Consider the following 20,520-nt stretch of genomic DNA (forward strand, 5'->3'; position numbering starts at 1 on the left):
TCATGGTATTGTTCGAACTCGATTGGATAGCGACTCTTCAACATTCTCGGCGTGGTACGGCGGAACAGCATTAGTCCTCAGTTGTACGCACGCGCACCAGAGATCAAATTGATACGCCCTCATCTTACAGTATTTTTATTCACATTTTTATTCACATTTTTATATACATTTATATTGACTACCAAAATTTAAGTTTCAGTATTAACCACCATTTAAGCTCTTTTTTAGTTTCATTCCAAAATTGTTTATATCTCTACCAAGCTACCTTCTTTGTTTTCTACTCTTATTCAGACTCCACCCGGTCTCCTTTTGTTGTATTTCTTTTATTCCTGTCACCCAGGCAGCACTTGCCAGCTCTTATACTATGACGTTATCCAAATTCCTTCACTTGCACTGATGAAGGGCTAGTGTTGCCTGAAAGCTCTGCTAACTTTTCTGGCTGTTTACTTTATCGTTTTGATTTAGCTTTTCGCTTTTATTTTTTGTATCTCCATTGAGATCCAGCCACTGATACCCACAGCATTGTCATTTTTTCAGTTATTTGCCTTTGGATTTAAATAAACATTGAAATATACATAGAAATTCATTCATAAAAGTACCAATACATGTTCAAATAATATTTCACATCATTTTTGTAACTGAACAAGCCAAAATGGCCACCATTATGCCCAAAATGGCTGCCATTTTATCCAATATGACCACCATTTAATCTAAATGGCCACATATATCAATCAAATATTTAGGAAGCTAAAAATGGCCAAAACTTCAAAATTATCTATTCGTACCCTGGATGGTACGCTCGCGTACTGGTATCCAGGGGTCCCCACAGATGGTTCTAGAATACAATAGAACCCACCGGGAACACCCGACACTATTTCTAATCTAAGCATTTGTCTATTTACTGAGGAATTTGAAGCTTCAAATACAGGTTGGAATGTTCCATTCATCGCAAATCAATACATTTGTAAACGTATATTAAATCTATCAAAATTGTGTTTTTTAAAGAAAATCGGCCTGTCTTCAACATTATGATGCAGCTATTAAAAACAATTATCGTAGAAGGAGATAGGAAAATGCAAAGCATCCTTATTATTATTATTGTGTGCAGGTATTTTTCAAAATGGACATCCATTAGACAGTGTATACCACAATCGGAAAACACCCCTATTTAGGGCAAATTGTTGAACCTAAATTTGTTTTAATTTGTTTTAATTGTCAATAACTAATTATCTAACTCATTTTAATTAGTAAACAGGGTTCACTTTAGGTGGTTAAAATGAGTACCGAAAATACGAAGCAACTTTATATACCATCGATTAAACATTCTAGTAACGCAGATTTACCGAATTTTGCCCTTACGTAAATTTATATATAGAAGATACTGCATCTCAAAATCCCAAAAAGTCTCAAATTTACTAAATAATCTAAATTTTTCACATACAGAATACAATAAATTTACAATCCACTTGACTACCCATATCTTAAATATAATAACACTTGATCAAGTATTAATTTGTAAAGTTATTATTACATAAAAATTGGTCCAGACCTAAAAAAAGACTATAATTGCAGGGCTATATTGCTCGAAATTAACTGGATATTTTGTGGAGAACTTTTGATATAGTGTGGATAACATATTTATTTCACAATATTAACTTTCAAAATGTAGACCCTGAACGTCGGAACTAAATTCATTTTCTAGGCCTTTTTTCAGCTACTGCTTATGGCCTAAAAATTAAGTTTGAGAAGGAATTGCATTATATATAAAGCATTCGTGTGTTTTGCCATTGTCAGAAATATTTTTAAATGTTTTTCAAAAATATTACTTGCTAAATCATATTTATCATGGGTTAATTGAATTGGTGTAATTTTGAATTCATTATGGATTTTAAGATCATCAAAGAATAAGTGGTATTTAAGATCTAGAGAGGTAGTAGAAAACAATTCCCAGAACATGGATAGATTATTATTGTTTAGTTCATCTTTAAGGTTCATGAGTATTGGTTTTCTTAAATGTATAAGTCGTTTGCATTCAAATACGAAATGATATACAGTTTCGTTTTCATTACAATTACACAATAAACATATACCTGAATTTTGAGGTGACCGTGCTTCTTTTCTACCTTCAAGTGGTAGTGAATTGGAGCTGAATTTTAGGCCTGAAGTATATGGTAATACACTTATCTAATAGATTTTTGTTTTCTAATTTTGGAGAGGTTTTAGTGACCAGAAGAATAGTAATTACTTTGTTGCATTGACAAATTTACACTTTTGTGCTTTTCTTTTTTTTAGCCATCTCTGAAACAGCTTTGGAGAAATTTAAACAAGGGTAAACTAGATGAAAAACTGTTGCGGCATATTTGGAAGGATGAGTCAGTTGAGATGATTGACTTCTTTGTGTCTCTAATGCAAACCTTTGGGTTAATGTGTGAAAAAAGGAGTAAAGAGGTATTTACATTTTATTTTAAATATTTAATTCAATTATTTTTTAATATATTCCATCTACTACTCATGTTCTATTTTTTTTCTATAGAATGTTGGACGAACGTTCTATGTTCTTTCACGCCTAAAGCCCCTACGTGATGATACAGAGGCTGTTGAATATGAAGAGAAACGTGCTGTTTCTCTCTTTCATGACTTTGATGGCTACCTTCCAGATGATCTCTTTCAACGTGTTGCGACTAAATTTATTGAGGAATTTCAAATGGAAGATGTTGAGCCTACATTATCTTACGAGCATGTAGAACTGAACATTGATGGCCATCATCTTGTCATTCTAAATGTAGCTACCATCAACAATCGCCGTTTGTTCCAGGTAAACTTGATAATGCAATCATGCCTTGAATGCCAGTAAAATCACAAGTATTATATTGGGGGATTGTTCTTATGTTGTTTATTATATGTTTATTAAACCATTTCTTTGTTTTTGTTGGTCACCACTTCTGGATATAACAGATATTAAAATATACACTGTCAGTAACTTTAAATTTCCTTGGTTTATTGCCATTTCTGGAATGATATCAGTAGTAATCACTTTGGAATTGATTTGTTTTTTATATTGCAGACAACAATTGTCAGAACGACACTCATGAACACAGAATCAGGAAGCAGATCTCCTGAAGATGATGATCCACAACCTAGCATCTGTAAGAAGGTAAGCTATAAGTACCAAAGAAACTAATGTTAATAGTATAATTTTGCTTGTTTTGTCAGTGTAAATTTATAAGTTCCTGGGTTGTTTTTGAATGATTATAAATGTCTGTGTAAATATGTAATATAAGATATAAGATAAGACAAGATATAATTATTTCTCTTTAAATCATTTTAAATGTAGTAAAGTCATTTTATTGAGATTATTTGAAATATTTTTTATGTTGTCTAGGTCCTTAATTTCCTTGAAAAAGAATTGCAGGTTTTAAGTCAGAATGGTGCACGTGGTGTTGAAGTAAAGATGTACATCCGTTGTGCATGTTCAAATAGTGAACACACTCATATGCAGGTTGTTCGCAAATTTGACAAAGATGTGTTGCCATGTAGAAGCAGAAGAATGGATGTGAAACGTTACCGTAAACTGTTTAACAAAATAGAAGTAGAACAAGGTATAGGCCTAATAATCCATAATATATGACATAAAACAAAACATGCAAACATTCTTATTTTTGTTCTTTAACTAATGATATTCCAAACCTCAAATTTTCAGTTGATGCATTTTAACCTTTATCTCTAGTTTTTATGTTACATGTAAAAAATACCTTTGCTTAATGATGTTTTATCATTTGTATTTAGCTTCTATCTCAAAATCTGACACTGACCAACCTTCTTCTATAAAGAAAAGAAAAACCGCTTCAGAAAATTCTTTATCAAAAGTTCAAAGAACTACTGGTAAGATGTTTTATGTTGTTGATTAGCATTATATTTCTATTATAAAAACTATGCACACAATTTATTTTATTTGCAATTATACACGCCTCCGTGTATCCTTGTCTTTATACACGCCTCAGTGTATCCTTTTCTTTATACACACCTCAGTGTATCCTTGTCTTTATACACGCCTCAGTGTATCCTTGTCTTTATACACGCCTCAGTGTATCCTTGTCTTTATACACGCCTCAGTGTATCCTTGTCTTTATACACGCCTCAGTGTATCCTTGTCTTTATACACGCCTCAGTGTATCCTTGTCTTTATACACGCCTCAGTGTATCCTTGTCTTTATACACGCCTCAGTGTATCCTTGTCTTTATACACGCCTCAGTGTATCCTTGTCTTTATACACGCCTCAGTGTATCCTTGTCTTTATACACGCCTCAGTGTATCCTTGTCTTTATACACGCCTCAGTGTATCCTTGTCTTTATACACGCCTCAGTGTATCCTTGTCTTTATACACGCCTCAGTGTATCCTTGTCTTTATACACGCCTCAGTGTATCCTTGTCTTTATACACGCCTTAGTGTATCCTTGTCTTTATACACGCCTCAGTGTATCCTTGTCTTTATACACGCCTCAGTGTATCCTTGTTTTTATACACGCCTCAGTGTATCCTTGTTTTTATACACGCCTCAGTGTATCCTTTTCTTTATACATGCCTCAGTGTATCCTTGTCTTTATACACGCCTCAGTGTATCCTTGTCTTTTGATTGTTTAATTATGTAAACTGTCCCATTCAGTATTATTTCTATGGAAAAGTAATATTATAGTCATTTCAAATGATTATGATTTTAACAACAATTGTGCTTTACTGAATTTATATCATTTATATTATAAACTTGTGGCTCCCCCCGCAACGAAAACAAGTGTGTTTGAATGCACAACTGTCGTTTGAGCAGAATCATCCTGGATCGTGGAATACCCTGCAGAACCCGATGGGTATTTTTGCCTGAAATGTAGACCGAAATGTTATGTTGGTTTGTGGTTGTTGTGATTGTTCACCGTGTGCTAAGTTGTGCAAAATGTCCACGCGGACAGTGGCCCAAGAGCACTTTGTGTGTTCTCTAGCAATGTGGAAGTGACGGTCGTACAGTTGCCATGAAGTCGGATATTGTTTTTTGAGGCTTTGAATGAATTTCAGATAAGTAAATAATTCTTGCAGATCTTGAGGGTGAGCGGACAGGTATATGGTTGCAAAGTCAAAGAAAGCCGTGAACCACTCCTGTTCATCTAACCCCCGTCTTTTCAATTTAGGGACAAGTTCAAGACCCCATTGTATTGTATATTGAACGTCATTGGTGGGTCACGGGGCGAAGATCACACATGTCGACAAACCTATGGGCCTGAATTTTATTCTTTAGGGTTTCAGAAAGAGCTACAGCCTTGACCCCACCGGAATAGTGGAAAGGATTGGAAATAAGATTTCCTTTGGCCAGATAGGGATATGTTTACATTATGGCGGGGTACTATCGCTAATTGTATCAATTTCCTGGGGGATGCTCGTCGTGAGGTCTCATTCAGCGGGAGGATCAGTTCTGACATATTTCGTTCGATGATGTTAGTAATATCAACTGTCGACGATGGGTTACCCTTCAATTGTTGAACCTCCGCGGAAAGGTTTTTAACAATCGCCGTAAGTTCTGCCAGTTCCGTTGCCCCAGTTTTCTTAGGCCTCCTCTTGGCAGGTGTGTTGGTTTTTGCCTTCTTAGTGGGTCGAGTCTTCGCATCATGTAGATATGGAAGGCAACAAACAACTGACATAGACCATTTTAAATCTCTATGTTTTTGTAGCCTCTTTATCTACCCACTAGACTAGACTCATTAATGTACAATAGATAGCATATGATGGATCATGTAGATATGGCAGGCAACAAACAACTGACATAGACCATTTTAAATCTCTATGTTTTTGTAGCCTCTTTATCTACACACTAGACTAGACTCATTAATGTACAATAGATAGCATCTGATGCATCATATATATAGATATAGAAAGCAACACACAACTGACATAGACCATAGCAGAACAGTGCATTGAATCAATTGTGATACTGTACTCTTGATTATGACTAATATATATCTGTTTTTTGTATAGATACTCGGACTGCTGCTCCTCTGGCTACAAGCTCGTTAGGGACAGGTTAGTTGAGTAACATTAGATCATTATGTATCATATGGACAGTTTAAAATTAAAGTTGAATTGAAATTAGATAGAGCAGTGTTACAACTGCTAATGTAGAAAATACAAGCTAATGTAGAAATGGTAAGCTAAATGTAGAAGATAAAATTTAGTAAAAGCCAAGGTAGGAAAAATGCTTATAATGAAACTACTGTTGCCAGTAGCAAAAACCTTTAAGGATAGTGTAGATGTTATGTATTTATATGAAATAATAATTAAATGTGTTGCGTAGCACTGTATACATTATAATATACTGTAACATGATGTAAATTGTATGTAAATATACAGAAACCATCATGTATGTATAGTTTATATATCAGAATGAGACATGCATCAACATTCATATGGATGCTTATTTTTTAGTGAAAAATTGCAACACACTCAACTGCTTTTTACATTTTGTATTTCTCAGTAATAGGGAGGTTTCGCAATCTTACGAATACGATAACGAAAACGGATACGTCACGCACACATTGCGAAACCTCCCTAATAATTGCGTTTTACTTTTATGCAATAATTTTCTATCATTTGTTTTGCAGTTCAAGAAAATACATTCCAAGAAAAGTATTTTATATTACTAAAATATAAATATGCTTATTTTACAGAGAAACATTTTAAGATTTGTTTTAGAGTGGTGACTAGTGGCAATCATAGTATAATAATTCTCAAACACTTGTTTTTGTAGTAAATACATCACAAGAACAATTCAACAATTTGAAGTATGATCTTGGTTCACTCTATATTGGTGAGCGACTGCTGTTGTTGAAATGCTGTCTATTTGAACACGTAGACTTACAGCACCTTGGCAAGTCAAGTTGCACAGCAAATTACCTATTAAACCAACTACATGAACGTCGTTATATCACACCTACTAATATCCGTCTGTTGCTAGAGGTGGCTGAGATTTCACAGTTGAAAGATGCTGAAGATCTCATAAATCAATATGTTGTAACCAACAAGGTTCCAAACACTGATGAAGGAACAAAGTCAGTTTCACCATATAGGAAACGACTGTGCATGGCATTGCAGCAATTTGACCCACATAAGTTAAATGATGTAATTGCTTACTATGGATTGAACTTATTAAGTTTACCAACAATTTGGGAATTAGTGTTTTACCTTGAAAGCAATAGAAAATTACTAGAAGAATCAGAAAGAAAGAGGTTTGCTGAGCTTCTTGGACCAATCGCTGAGAACATACTATTCAATGGTATGTATGTTGTATCATGTATAAACATCATTTATAACAATTGAAGTTAATTTATGTGATTTCTTACATACACAGTGTGATTATAAATAATGTAAGCCACGTAAAGTATATTCAATTATAAATCTCATCATATTTAAATATTGATAGCATAACCTGCATCATTACACCAGAATTGTTAAAAGAGTAAAAATCAATCTCATAATTATACTGTAAGACATACATGTTAAGACCATTTGCACTGTACACAATATCTTGTTTGACACAACTTTATCTATGTTTGTTAAAGAGTAATTACTAATTTTTAAGAACAGAAAGTTTACACATTCACATTTTGAACATTTTTGCTGACATTAAAGTCTTTTATACTGAAGAAAAAACTTGCCTATCACAAATAGGCCTATGTGCATGGAAACATGCCCTTAGAAATAAGAGTACCTTTTTGAATGGGCCTGCCTTGCGTATGCATGCAAAAATCTATTAGAAAATATGTATTTTTAAAATTTGTTCCTATGTTTTTGTTATAGTTTTGTAAAAAAAAAATGAAAACAAATTTGAATTGAATGTTACCTATGATGACTTAAATGGCCTGTTTCAACTATGATACTATACAATAAAAGTTTTTCTAATTTTTTTTTCCAGATGAATGAGCAATTCCACTTCTATCCAAGCAGACAATTGAAAGAGTACCACAAACATGTGAAAATATCAAGACAATACTATTGCCATGCAAGGCAACCGAACGAGTAGGGTATCGTAACCAAAACGAGTATCATTACCATGCAAGACAACCAAACAAGTAGGGTACCGTAACCAAAACGAGTATCATTACCATGCGAGAAAACCAAACGAGTAGGGTACCGTAACCAAAACTAATATCATTACTATGCGAGACAACCAAACGAGTAGGGTACCATAACCAAAACAAGTATCATTACCATACGAGACAAACAAACGAGTAGGGTACCATAACCAAAACGAGTATCATTACCATGAGGACAACCAAACAAGTAGGGTACCATAACCAAAACGAGTATCATTACCATGTGAGACAAACAAACGAGTAGGGTACCATAACCAAAACGAGTATCATTACCATGAAGACAACCAAACAAGTAGGGTACCATAACCAAAACGAGTATCATTACCATGTGAGACAACCAAACAAGTAGGGTACCACAACCAAAACAAGTATCATTACCATGCAAGACAACCAAACGAGTAGGGTACCGTAACCAAACGAGTATCATTACCATGCAAGACAACCAAACAAGTAGGGTACCGTAACGAAAACTATTATCATTACCATGCAAGAAAACCAAACGAGTAGGGTACCGAATCATAATAAGTATCATTACCATGCGAGACAACCAAATGAGTAGGGTACCATAACCAAAACGAGTAGGGTACCTTAACCAAAACGAGTAGCATTACCATGCAAGACAACCAAACGAGTAGGTTATCGTAAATAGATGCCTGATATATGATTGTTGTTATTTCCACTTCCATGATAGTGTTGTTTTTCTATATACATTTGTGCTGCTAATAATAATAGATAATTTTCCACAATGTTTCAAACTAGAATTTTAAGAATTTAAAATGTAAATTTTGTTCATTTTTTTTTATTTAGGGAAAAATGTATGAACATCAAATGACAAATCTTGACTTCATTCTGTTTTGGATTCGTTCAGTTTTTGTAAATGTAAGAAAAGGACAAAATAGCAAGATAATGCTAATTGGTACACATTATGAGAGCCTTGGTAAAACTGAACAAGAAAGACAACAAAGGGTACATATATCATCACATTTCCTTTTAAACAGTACAAAATTGTATATTGTCATTAAATCATTGGAAACAATATGTAGTTCCATCTCTAACATTGGCAATCATGTATGATTGTTTTATACGTCATGTCATGAGCATACTACTGTACTGCGCTGGCTTATGATTAACTAATTAACTTAACTTAATTTTTTTTTCATTTCGATATAATAAAACAAATAAAAGGGTATACAAATATCTATGATTTAGCACACATTTTGAATATGTTTTCTTGTATTGGTTACAATGTACACTGGGTAAGTAAATGCGTAACATAACTTAAATGAAACATTTTTTGCACTTTACAAAAGGGGTTTTGGTTGGCTAAGCACACTCTAAATCTTCCCTTGACATAAGTATAATTCAAATATGATGTTATTTATTTTAGGTAAAGGAAATAGAGAATATACTTTGGAAAGCCCTGGAAGGAAAACCATTTGAGGACATGGTGTATCAAGGAGAGCTCTTTACCATTGAAAACAGTGTCTCATTTGAAAAGAGCGGTGCTTCTAAAATCATCCTCAAAATACAAAAATTAGTCCAGATGATGATTCTTACTTTTCCAATTAAATGGCTGCAAGTACTGCTGGAAATACAACAGTTACGAAAAGCCAAACTATATCTACCAACTTCTGAGGTTAGAATAAATATCGTTGACAAATCGATTGATGAATGTGTCTTTTAATGTTTAACATCCATTACATTTGAAGCATTAAACCCTGTTTTTCTGAGTGTTGCATTGAATGGTGTTAATTAAAGTGAAAAAAAGCAAACTTGTTTCATTACATTTGAAATTGTGTGGGATACAAGTTTGTTATTGATAGTAATATAACAGTAATCCCTGCTTTTCTGTCTGTGTTAATTGACTGTTTATGGTGAATCTTCAACAAATGTTTATCAAACAGGACCGGTGCAATTTTAGTAGAGTACCAAAACAAAAGGAGCATTTTTTGTCCTCTAATAATTATTGAAGTAAGTGGTGAACCTTGAGTTTACTGTTGGTTGGGAAAATTTCAGAATTCAAATCTACCCTTGCATGGTAAAGTATTATGTCCTATATAAACAACCTTTCAACAACGAAATGAATGATAACATCAACAGAAAACCAGTTTGTAATTAATCAGCATTTGTTTTTTCATTACATTTTTCATTATGATATTTATTTAACTTTTAGATTAATGATTTACTTGCTCGTTGTAAGATAACTGACAGAAAACTGTTTCTTGAGTACTTGCATGACATCCGCGAAATTCTGTTCTACCCAGATGACAAGATCCTCAAAGAAAAAATTGTTATAGATTTGATGGGAGTAGTTGACAAGTTTAAAACAATCATCACAGTTATAGATCCCAGCATTCAGGTTAGCAAACTTCACTTCTTTGAGTGGTGTCAATCATTGGTGAATATCAGACGTAAACATTGTGGTAATTTTTTTTTAGTGTGATGGATTTAGCTGCAAAAATGTAATATCTGCCACACAGAGAATGAAATTATACCTTATTATTTCTATTATATTCTAATAAACATATTACTGTAGCACTCCCATTAAGGGAAGACCCAACAAAGTGTCCCCTTAATAGAGGTTAGCCATGGTCTTAATCTGTCTCTCTTTCATTTCACAAGTAAGTTTTAATAAGGTTTAAGGGAAGGCCCAACAAAGTGTCCCCTTAATAGAGGTTAGCCATGGTCTTAATCTGTCTCTCTTTCATTTCACAAGTAAGTTTCAATAAGGTTTAAGGGAAGGCCCAATAAAGTGTCCCCTTAATAGAGGTTAGCTATGGTGTTAATCTGCCTCTCTTTCATTTCACAAGTAAGTTTCAATAAGGTTTAATGGAAGGCCCAACAAAGTGTCCCCTTAATAGAGATTAGCCATGGTCTTAATCTGTCTCTCTTTCATTTCACAAGTAAGTTTTAATAAGGTTTAAGGGAAGGCCCAACAAAGTGTCCCCTTAATAGAGGTTAGCTATGGTGTTAATCTTCCTCTCAGTCATTTCACCAGTAAGTTTTAATAAGGTTTAAGGGAAGGCCCAACAAAGTGTCCCCTTAATAGAGGTTAGCCATGGTGTTAGTCTGCCTCTCATTCATTTCACAAGTAAGCTTCAATAAGGTTTTCCCAAAGGAGAGGTTCTACTGACCAGAAGAATAATAATTACTTTGTTGCATTAACAAATTACACTTTTGTGCTTTTATGTTTTTTAGCCATCTCTGAAACAGCTTTGGAGAAATTTAAATGGGGGCAAACTAGATGAAAGACTGTTGCAGCATATTTGGAAGGATGAGTCAGATGAGATGATTATCTTCTTTGTGTCTCTAATGCAAACCTTTGGGTTAATGTGTGAAAAAAGGATTAAAGAGGTATTTACATTTTATTTAACATTTTAGTTTAATTATTTCTTCATATATTCTATCTAGGACTCATGTTCCATTTTTGTTTCTATAGAATGTTGGACGAATGTTCTATGTTCTTTCACGCCTAAAGCCCCAACGTGATGATACAAAGGCTGCTGAATATGAAGAGAAGCATGCTATTTCTCTCTTTCATGACTTTGATGGCTACCTTCCAGATGATCTCTTCCAACGTGTTGCAACTAAATTTATTGAGGAATTTCAAATGGAAGATGTTGAGCCTGCATTGTCTTATGAGCATGTAGAACTGAATGTTGATGGCCATCATCTTGTGCTTCTAAATGTTGCTACTATTAACAACCGTCGTTTATTCCAGGTAAAATAATAATAAATAGTTTTATTCAATTCTACTCAAAAGTCTATTATTTCGACCAAAAAACAATGAGGTAAAAAAACAATAATGACAAATATTGTATGACGGCAGAATCCAATGAAGATGAAAATCTTGATAGACAAGTTAATTATATGGACTTTTAGATTTGAGTAAAAATGTTTAAAGGATTGATTTGTTTTTTTTTGTAATTGCAGACAACAATTGTCAGAACGACAATCATGAACACAGAATCAGGAAGCAGCTCTCCTGAAGATGATGATCCACATCCTAGCATCTGTAAGAAGGTAAGCCAGTATCAAACATTCTACACTTTATTTAGAATTACCTCCAACTTGTTGCTTTTACATCTTTCACAAGCATAATTCTATTTACACAAGTAGTCATTAGAAATACTGATATATGCCTCTTAATTTGTTCCTTTTTAATTGTTATTGCATTACTGTTACAACTTTATTTATTTTTCAGGTGCTTAGTTTCCTTCAAAAAGAATTACACTTTTTGAGTAAGAATGCACATGGTGTTAAAGTAAAGATGTACATCCCTTGTGTGTGTGCTTCAAAAGGTGAACCTACTCATATGCATGTTGTACGCAAATTTGACAAAGATGTGTTGCCATGTGGAAGCAGAGGAATGGAAGTGAAACGTTACCGTAATCTGTTTGGAGACAATGTCCTATCAAAGGGTAAATTATTATTTGTATTTTTATTGTTTAAGATCGCATGAAGCCTAGGTAGGATGTTGACGAAAAATGAATAATATAATACAATCTTGCAATAATGCAATGTTATTTTTCTCTAGGGGAAAACTACAAAATCACTTTAACGGATTTGTAGAAATTTAACACAAAAAATGAACACATACTTACCAATATTTTTTCCTTTCCAAAATGTCAGATATACGTGTATATATCAAATAAGTTATAGTATTATGCCCTAAATAATAGTTTCAAAAATGCTGGTTTCAACTGATAGATGTATTTTTGGGCAAAGTTCATTTCTCTATTTGTTACTATGCCTTGAGACCCTTGTTGTAAATGTATGTATCATTTGTGTCTGTACACATTAGAAGCTAGATAAAATTACAAGATTTACAGTACGCATTTTTTATGATTTTCAATTCATAGTGAAAGCCTAAATATTCTGTTATTATTTAACCTTTTTTTTTTGCCAGAGGAGTCCATTGAAGACAAGTATGTGAATAACATTGGTAAATATGACTTTCATAGATACAGACGTATTTCGTATCATAATATATTAAATACACTTCTACTAGTAAGCAACTACTACATAGGCATTGGATACAATATTAAAAATCTATTTGCAAATCTCATAGGATTTTTATATTTTTACGTCTGTTATTGAAATAGAATTAATATCACTTTCATAGCATACAGTGTTAGTACCTATAATCACTTTCATAGCATACAGTGTTAGTACCTATAATCACTTTCATAGCATACAGTGTTAGTACCTATAATCACTTTCATAGCATACAGTGTTAGTACCTATAATCACTTTCATAGCATACAGTGTTAGTACCTATAGTTGATGAGGAATATGATACCACTCAATGTAAATGGCATAATTGTTTCAAAATATTACTTCTTCTTTGTACAATATAGTATTGTTTACACATTAGTACAGCAATTAGTACATTCTGGAAGACTTGATTGAACCTTATTTTTGTATTATTATAGTAGCCTTAATATTGCTTATTATGTTTTAAAAACATTGTTTGTTTGAACTTTTGAGACAGATCCATGTAAAAATAATAAATAGAAAATTTAAAAATGTTTTTTTTTAAATCATAGACTATGTGGATGACCTTACTATTGAAAGTGTGTCTACAGAGATGGATCTTTCCTGTAGACGATTTGGTGTTCGTTTGGGGCTTACGTGGTCTACAGTGAATACTATATTTGATAATGAAAAGCAGACAGATAAAGCTACAGCAAACATGCTGAAACATTGGAGAAGCAGCATTGGTAGTGACCTTAATCAGCAACAAGTATTGTGCACCGCACTAAGGCAGCATGATCGTAATGATCTTGCTGATCTGCTGTTTCAGAAATACATTGACGATGAAATACCCAAGGTTATCAAACCTTCAGGTATATAGCATTATATTGTGATTCCTGCCATTAAATAGTATAAAAATAATGAATGTTTATAAGTACAATGCCACAAATAATTTATGAGGTGAACATATATAAAATTTTCATCTTTCACCTAAGAAAATATTTTTACTATTTTTACCTTTACTTTTAATGAAAGGAAAGGCCTAAATCATTCAAATGGTTGATCCAACGTGGTCAATCAACTACAACCTAGCCTCTTGTAACTTGTGGTTGCTCACTCACCGTGTAACAAAAACAAACATGCAAAAACTAAATTTCAGTGCTCTTGTGCACATATATCAACATTGCACTCTCAATTAAAACTCAAACTCATTAAAAGAGCAATAGCACATTTTAATAAAATATAACTCACAATTCTCCAAATGGATTAAGAATCTTCTTAGGTGTGTTATAAAGGTTGTGTTGGTTTATTTAATTTATTCCGATATTGTTTGTATTAATATTTTTATTTAAATTTGTTAATTGACACAAAATTATGTTTATTTTCTATGCACAAATGATTCCGAAATAAAAGATTGAATGGAATTGTGAGTTGAATTTTAATAGAAACAGAACTCAATATCTTAACGCCTTTATTATTTCACAGCTCGTTTTGATGATCAAGATCTACTGTTCATCTGTGACAATTTAGGTCAACATTGGAGAAGATTAGCAGTGCGCCTTGGAATTAAATGGGATGTTATCAGTAATATCACAGGTAAAAACAGACATGATGAAGATGACATAATGGTAGTCCTGGTTAAGTGGAGAGGTAGACAAAGAGCAGCACATCAAATACCTACAATGATCAAGGCTTTAAAACAACAAGGACGTGTTGATTTAGCTGATAGCCTGTGTACAAGACATGAATACATAGATGACGTCAGTTCAGAAGTTCCAATGTTTACAGACCAATCAGGACAAGGTGGGTAAACGCTTATTATTCTTAATATGTTATTGTAACTATATACCTGATTATTTTTATTTAATTTACTTTTATAAGATTGTTGAGAGATGGACAAACATGATTAAATATTACATTTTGTTTTTCAAATGTTAAAGCCTATAGGCATATTGGAAGATTTTTTTAATTCAAGTATTAAAATTGTTGTTTTCATTATTAATAATTGTATATAACATACACGATCAAAATTGTTTTAATTAAATGTATTTTTACAGGATGCTTAACAGACTTGGACTTCCTGATAATTTCTCTGAAGATGACAGAATGGAAGAGTTTTTGCAGGGGTCTTGGTATTGCTGATGTTGAACTATCACAAAATGAGAGAAAATATTTAATGCTTACTGTAGAAGCAACTATGGAATCACTGGTACAATGGCGATGTAAGCAAGGAAGAGATGTGAACCAACGAGAGGAAGTAATAAAAGCCTTGAGAGCAGTTAAGAGAATGGATATTGTACAATTACTAGAAACCAAGGAAGAGATGTGAACCAACGAGAGGAAGTAATAAAAGACTTGAGAACAGTTAAGAGAATGGATATTGTACAATTACTAGAAACCAACGTGTCTATTGAAAACCTACAGTAGACCATATGAACTGCAGTTATATGGTAACTCAGTTCAACAAATAAACAATTTGTATGAACAATAGGAGATACATAGTTAATAAAGGACAATAAAGAAGACCTATTGAAACAATGTTTTTAGAAGTCTTGAACTATGTCTTAATAGACCAAAGTACTCTAATATAGGTCACGTACCTGACATGAGATTACGTGAATGACAAAAAATTTATATATTTGTAGGTATTTTTGTATCTGCTTAAATCTGAAATAAAAAATAATGCCTTTCACAAAGGCAGTGCTCCAATTTTGGACGTGGAGTAGAACTAATAGACAGTGTACTACTGGTTGCTTGAAGATGATCAGTCAACAGCCTAGACTCTTCTCAAGTGTGTGGTTACTCAATCTCTGTAACAAAAATAAATGCTCAAAACCGAATTGCAGCATTCAATTGTATATACTGATGCCACATACAGTGCCATACTGTAGTATATTTATTTAATGTCATATCACCCACAATGTGCATGTGATTTAAGTTGTGTACTCACAAAACCATACCACATACTGTATTATAACAAAACAATTATCAGCTGCTATCTATACTAGTATGTGTGTGACTCTGAAAACCTAAAACAGAATGCTTCCTTTCTCCCCATTCATCACCAAAATAAAAGATATTTTTACTAGCCATACAGATGCCATACAGATGCCATACAGATGCCATACAGATGCCATACAGATGCCATACAGATGCCTCCAATCAGTCAATCACATCCAATATTAGAATGTAGCTTGACTCATTTATGCTATATTGTGATGAAACTGTGCAATAAGTAATTGAATTTTTTGTGTCTTTTTGTTATATATATATATACAGTCAGTCATGTCAATGATAGAGATACATTGTCCAAGATGAGTCTTAGCAATTTGTGCGGCTATGTTGGCTATGGTTAGTGTTAGCGCTTGTGGTGTACCCAAAGTTTTACATGGGAAATATGTGTAAATAATAACACACTGTATATTAATTAGCAATATACTTGAATGTTAACATTCATAATTGCGCTACATAAATTTAAAACCATTAAAAGATTTGAATGTCTCATGGCATAGCTTTTTTCAATCTTTTTTATTGAATTGACTAAAATTTTAAACTTATCTGGTAAAGGTAATGTACAATTTTGTGGTTTATGCGTTAATCACAATTAAATACATCGAATATATACATTTACTAAAGCCAAATTAGTTACTGCATAATATATTTCATATTCTATTTTAATAAATGATATACAATATATATTTTGTTTTGTATTGTATTTTTGTTTGTCTATTTTCTTTTAAATCTCAATGCGAGTCACAAGTAAATTCATATAATGTTAAGGTAAATTGGTTTCAATCTTGCAAACATAAATGATTATTATTACATTATTTCTGAATTTAGTAAATGATTTGGCTATTGATTTGTATGCACTTAATTTAGGACAGACTAACTTTTTTTCGACATCCTGCACAGAAGCCTTACAAATTTGTAGTAATTAGACTTACAAATGTTGATTGATGGCCATATCATCTTTTTTTGATAGTTGACAGACTTGCTAAACAGAACAAAAGGTGCGGAGATGGGATAATTTACTGTATAACAGCAATTATTTTTTACCCCCGGTGTGTCATTTTTCAATAATGGTTGCCCAGGTATGGCACCTTTTTTTGTAAGTATCACTATATCTATAAACATTAAATATTTTGTATGAGAACTTATGGCGAAATTACTTTTATTTTGTTTGTGGATATAATTTTGTATATAAATTAATATTGTCTTGATTGACATACAATAAAATTACACTATACTGCTGTCATAGTACTTGGCTAACAAGCCCTATAGGACTAATATTGTCTTGATTGACATACAATAAAATTACACTATACTGCTGTCATAGTACTTGGCTAACAAGCCCTATAGGACTAATATTGTATTGATTGACATACAATAAAATTACACTATACTGATGTCATAGTACTTGGCTAACAAGCCCTATAGGACTAATATTGTCTTGATTGACATACAATAAAATTACACTATACTGCTGTCATAGTACTTGGCTAACAAGCCCTATAGGACTAATATTGTATTGATTGGCATACAATAACATTACACTATACTGCTGTCATAGTACTTGGCTAACAAGCCCTATAGGACTAATATTGTCTTGATTGACATACAATAAAATTACACTATACTGCTGTCATAGTACTTGGCTAACAAGCCCTATAGGACTAATATTGTATTGATTGGCATACAATAAAATTACACTATACTGCTGTCATAGTACTTGGCTAACAAGCCCTATAGGACTAATATTGTCTTGATTGACATACAATAAAATTACACTATACTGCTGTCATAGTACTTGGCTAACAAGCCCTATAGGACTAATATTGTATTGATTGACATACAATAAAATTACACTATACTGCTGTCATAGTACTTGGCTAACAAGCCCTATAGGACTAATATTGTATTGATTGGCATACAATAAAATTACACTATACTGCTGTCATAGTACTTGGCTAACAAGCCCTATAGGACTAATATTGTCTTGATTGACATACAATAAAATTACACTATACTGCTGTCATAGTACTTGGCTAACAAGCCCTATAGGACTAATATTGTATTGATTGACATACAATAAAATTACACTATACTGCTGTCATAGTACTTGGCTAACAAGCCCTATAGGACTAATATTGTATTGATTGGCATACAATAAAATTACACTATACTGCTGTCATAGTACTTGGCTAACAAGCCCTATAGGACTAATATTGTCTTGATTGACATACAATAAAATTACACTATACTGCTGTCATAGTACTTGGCTAACAAGCCCTATAGGACTAATATTGTATTGATTGGCATACAATAAAATTACACTATACTGCTGTCATAGTACTTGGCTAACAAGCCCTATAGGACTAATATTGTCTTGATTGGCATACAATAAAATTACACTATACTGCTGTCATAGTACTTGGCTAACAAGCCCTATAGGACTAATATTGTCTTGATTGACATACAATAAAATTACACTATACTGCTGTCATAGTACTTGGCTAACAAGCCCTATAGGACTAATATTGTATTGATTGGCATACAATAAAATTACACTATACTGCTGTCATAGTACTTGGCTAACAAGCCCTATAGGACTAATATTGTATTGATTGACATACAATAAAATTACACTATACTGCTGTCATAGTACTTGGCTAACAAGCCCTATAGGACTAATATTGTCTTGATTGACATACAATAAAATTACACTATACTGTGTCATAGTACTTGGCTAACAAGCCCTATAGGACTAATATTGTATTGATTGACATACAATAAAATTACACTATACTGCTGTCATAGTACTTGGCTAACAAGCCCTATAGGACTAATATTGTATTGATTGGCATACAATAAAATTACACTATACTGCTGTCATAGTACTTGGCTAACAAGCCCTATAGGACTAATATTGTCTTGATTGACATACAATAAAATTACACTATACTGCTGTCATAGTACTTGGCTAACAAGCCCTATAGGACTATTATTGTATTGATTGACATACAATAAAATTACACTATACTGCTGTCATAGTACTTGGCTAACAAGCCCTATCGGACTAATATTGTATTGATTGGCATACAATAAAATTACACTATACTGCTGTCATAGTAGTTGGCTAATTAAATCTAGGAATATTTGCAAAGGAAAATGAACATTAGAAATGATTTTTAGTTGACATGGCATGACAATGTGTAATCTTCAAACATTTCACTCTCGATGAAATGACAAGAATCCGAGTAACTGACCTGAACTGCCAGGCACACAAAAAATGTCGCCATAAGCTCAGTTCCTTTCAGTTTTGTTCTATTCTTTTGGGACTGAAAGGAACTAAGTGCAACTTTAAATCATGTCACGACCAGTATAGCAATGAGTTTGTTGTTTCCATATAGGTGTGTTATAATCATAAAGATAGAATATCTTTGTTGGCTTTATTATATCTATTGGTTATATTTAACCATTATGTCAAGAAATAAAATGGTCAAAATGCGGCCATTTAATAATAACAATGTCTAGTACTATAGTAACGTTTTCATGCAAATAGGAATGACGAATACAGAACGGCCAGAACAAACATACAATCTTGACTTACTGTATTTCCAATGGGGTTGGAAAGTTTTTTTAAACTAAGAGAAAAAAAGTAACAAAAAGTTTAAATCCGCAAATTAAATCATATTCCTGAGAATAATTTTTATTTACTGAAATTAAATCGTTAGTTTTACATGATTTGTTGTCATATTAAATGTTGTGATTCTCTGTGTTTAGAGAAGGATGCTTTAGACCAGGTCCGCCTTATTATTAGCCAATCAAAATCGTATAATTTTTGGAGGGAAAATGTTATCCTCCTCTGAAGCCTAAAATGTGCATGTCCAGTATAAAAGTAGAATGTAATAGATATTAGAGGAGAAGAGAGAATAAGATCAGAGTAGACAAACGGAAAGATGATGATAAAGAGAATTATATATACGCCTGAGAAAGCTCGGAACCAACTAAAATATATATATATAAAATATATTCACTACATTTGTTTATAATAAAGATTAATATTTGGATAATTTCATATTTACTCATGGATGAACACCAGCTGAAAGAGCTCCACAATTTGGATTTCATATTCATTTACATGAAACTTACTCATGCGTGAAAACCAAATCAAAGCTGAAAGAGCTCAACAAAGACTCTGAATTCTTACAGTGTAATGGATGTTAAGTTTTGTAATTGTATTATTGTTTGTATTGTGAATACAAATTGGTACGACAGCACACGCATGTAAAAATTGAATTGTGTCAATATTCATTTTTCTTTCAACATATACAGTAGACAATTTGCGGCATTTGACACAACCTTGATACTGGTGGTAGTTCCTGGATTAACATACTTAATCCTGACAT

General features: G+C 32.8%; 2 protein-coding genes across 2 annotated transcripts in view; both read left to right on the top strand.

Annotated features, from left to right (window-relative positions):
* LOC140045047 (uncharacterized) overlaps window positions 1-16,746 on the top strand; it is a 30,975-nt gene extending 14,229 nt beyond the window's left edge. Inside the window, exons 10-18 of the mRNA XM_072089779.1 lie at window positions 10,308-10,493; window positions 11,333-11,488; window positions 11,574-11,855; window positions 12,068-12,157; window positions 12,339-12,555; window positions 13,044-13,079; window positions 13,684-13,983; window positions 14,597-14,914; window positions 15,169-16,746. Coding sequence (XP_071945880.1) covers window positions 10,308-10,493; window positions 11,333-11,488; window positions 11,574-11,855; window positions 12,068-12,157; window positions 12,339-12,555; window positions 13,044-13,079; window positions 13,684-13,983; window positions 14,597-14,914; window positions 15,169-15,440 — 1,857 coding nt within the window. The 3' untranslated portion in view covers window positions 15,441-16,746. The remainder of the gene's footprint in view (window positions 1-10,307; window positions 10,494-11,332; window positions 11,489-11,573; window positions 11,856-12,067; window positions 12,158-12,338; window positions 12,556-13,043; window positions 13,080-13,683; window positions 13,984-14,596; window positions 14,915-15,168) is intronic.
* Window positions 2,063-8,635, top strand: LOC140043299 (uncharacterized). Its single transcript, XM_072087797.1, has 8 exons — window positions 2,063-2,448; window positions 2,534-2,815; window positions 3,065-3,154; window positions 3,383-3,599; window positions 3,787-3,882; window positions 6,021-6,065; window positions 6,790-7,314; window positions 7,954-8,635. The coding sequence occupies exons 1-8, from the start codon at window positions 2,383-2,385 to the stop codon at window positions 7,959-7,961; spliced, it is 1,329 nt and encodes a 442-aa protein (XP_071943898.1). The 5' UTR covers window positions 2,063-2,382; the 3' UTR covers window positions 7,962-8,635.
* Window positions 16,747-20,520: the final 3,774 nt, after the last annotated feature.

The sequence above is a fragment of the Antedon mediterranea genome, chromosome 3, assembly GCF_964355755.1.
Source record: "Antedon mediterranea chromosome 3, ecAntMedi1.1, whole genome shotgun sequence".
In the NCBI taxonomy this organism is placed as follows: domain Eukaryota; kingdom Metazoa; phylum Echinodermata; class Crinoidea; order Comatulida; family Antedonidae; genus Antedon; species Antedon mediterranea.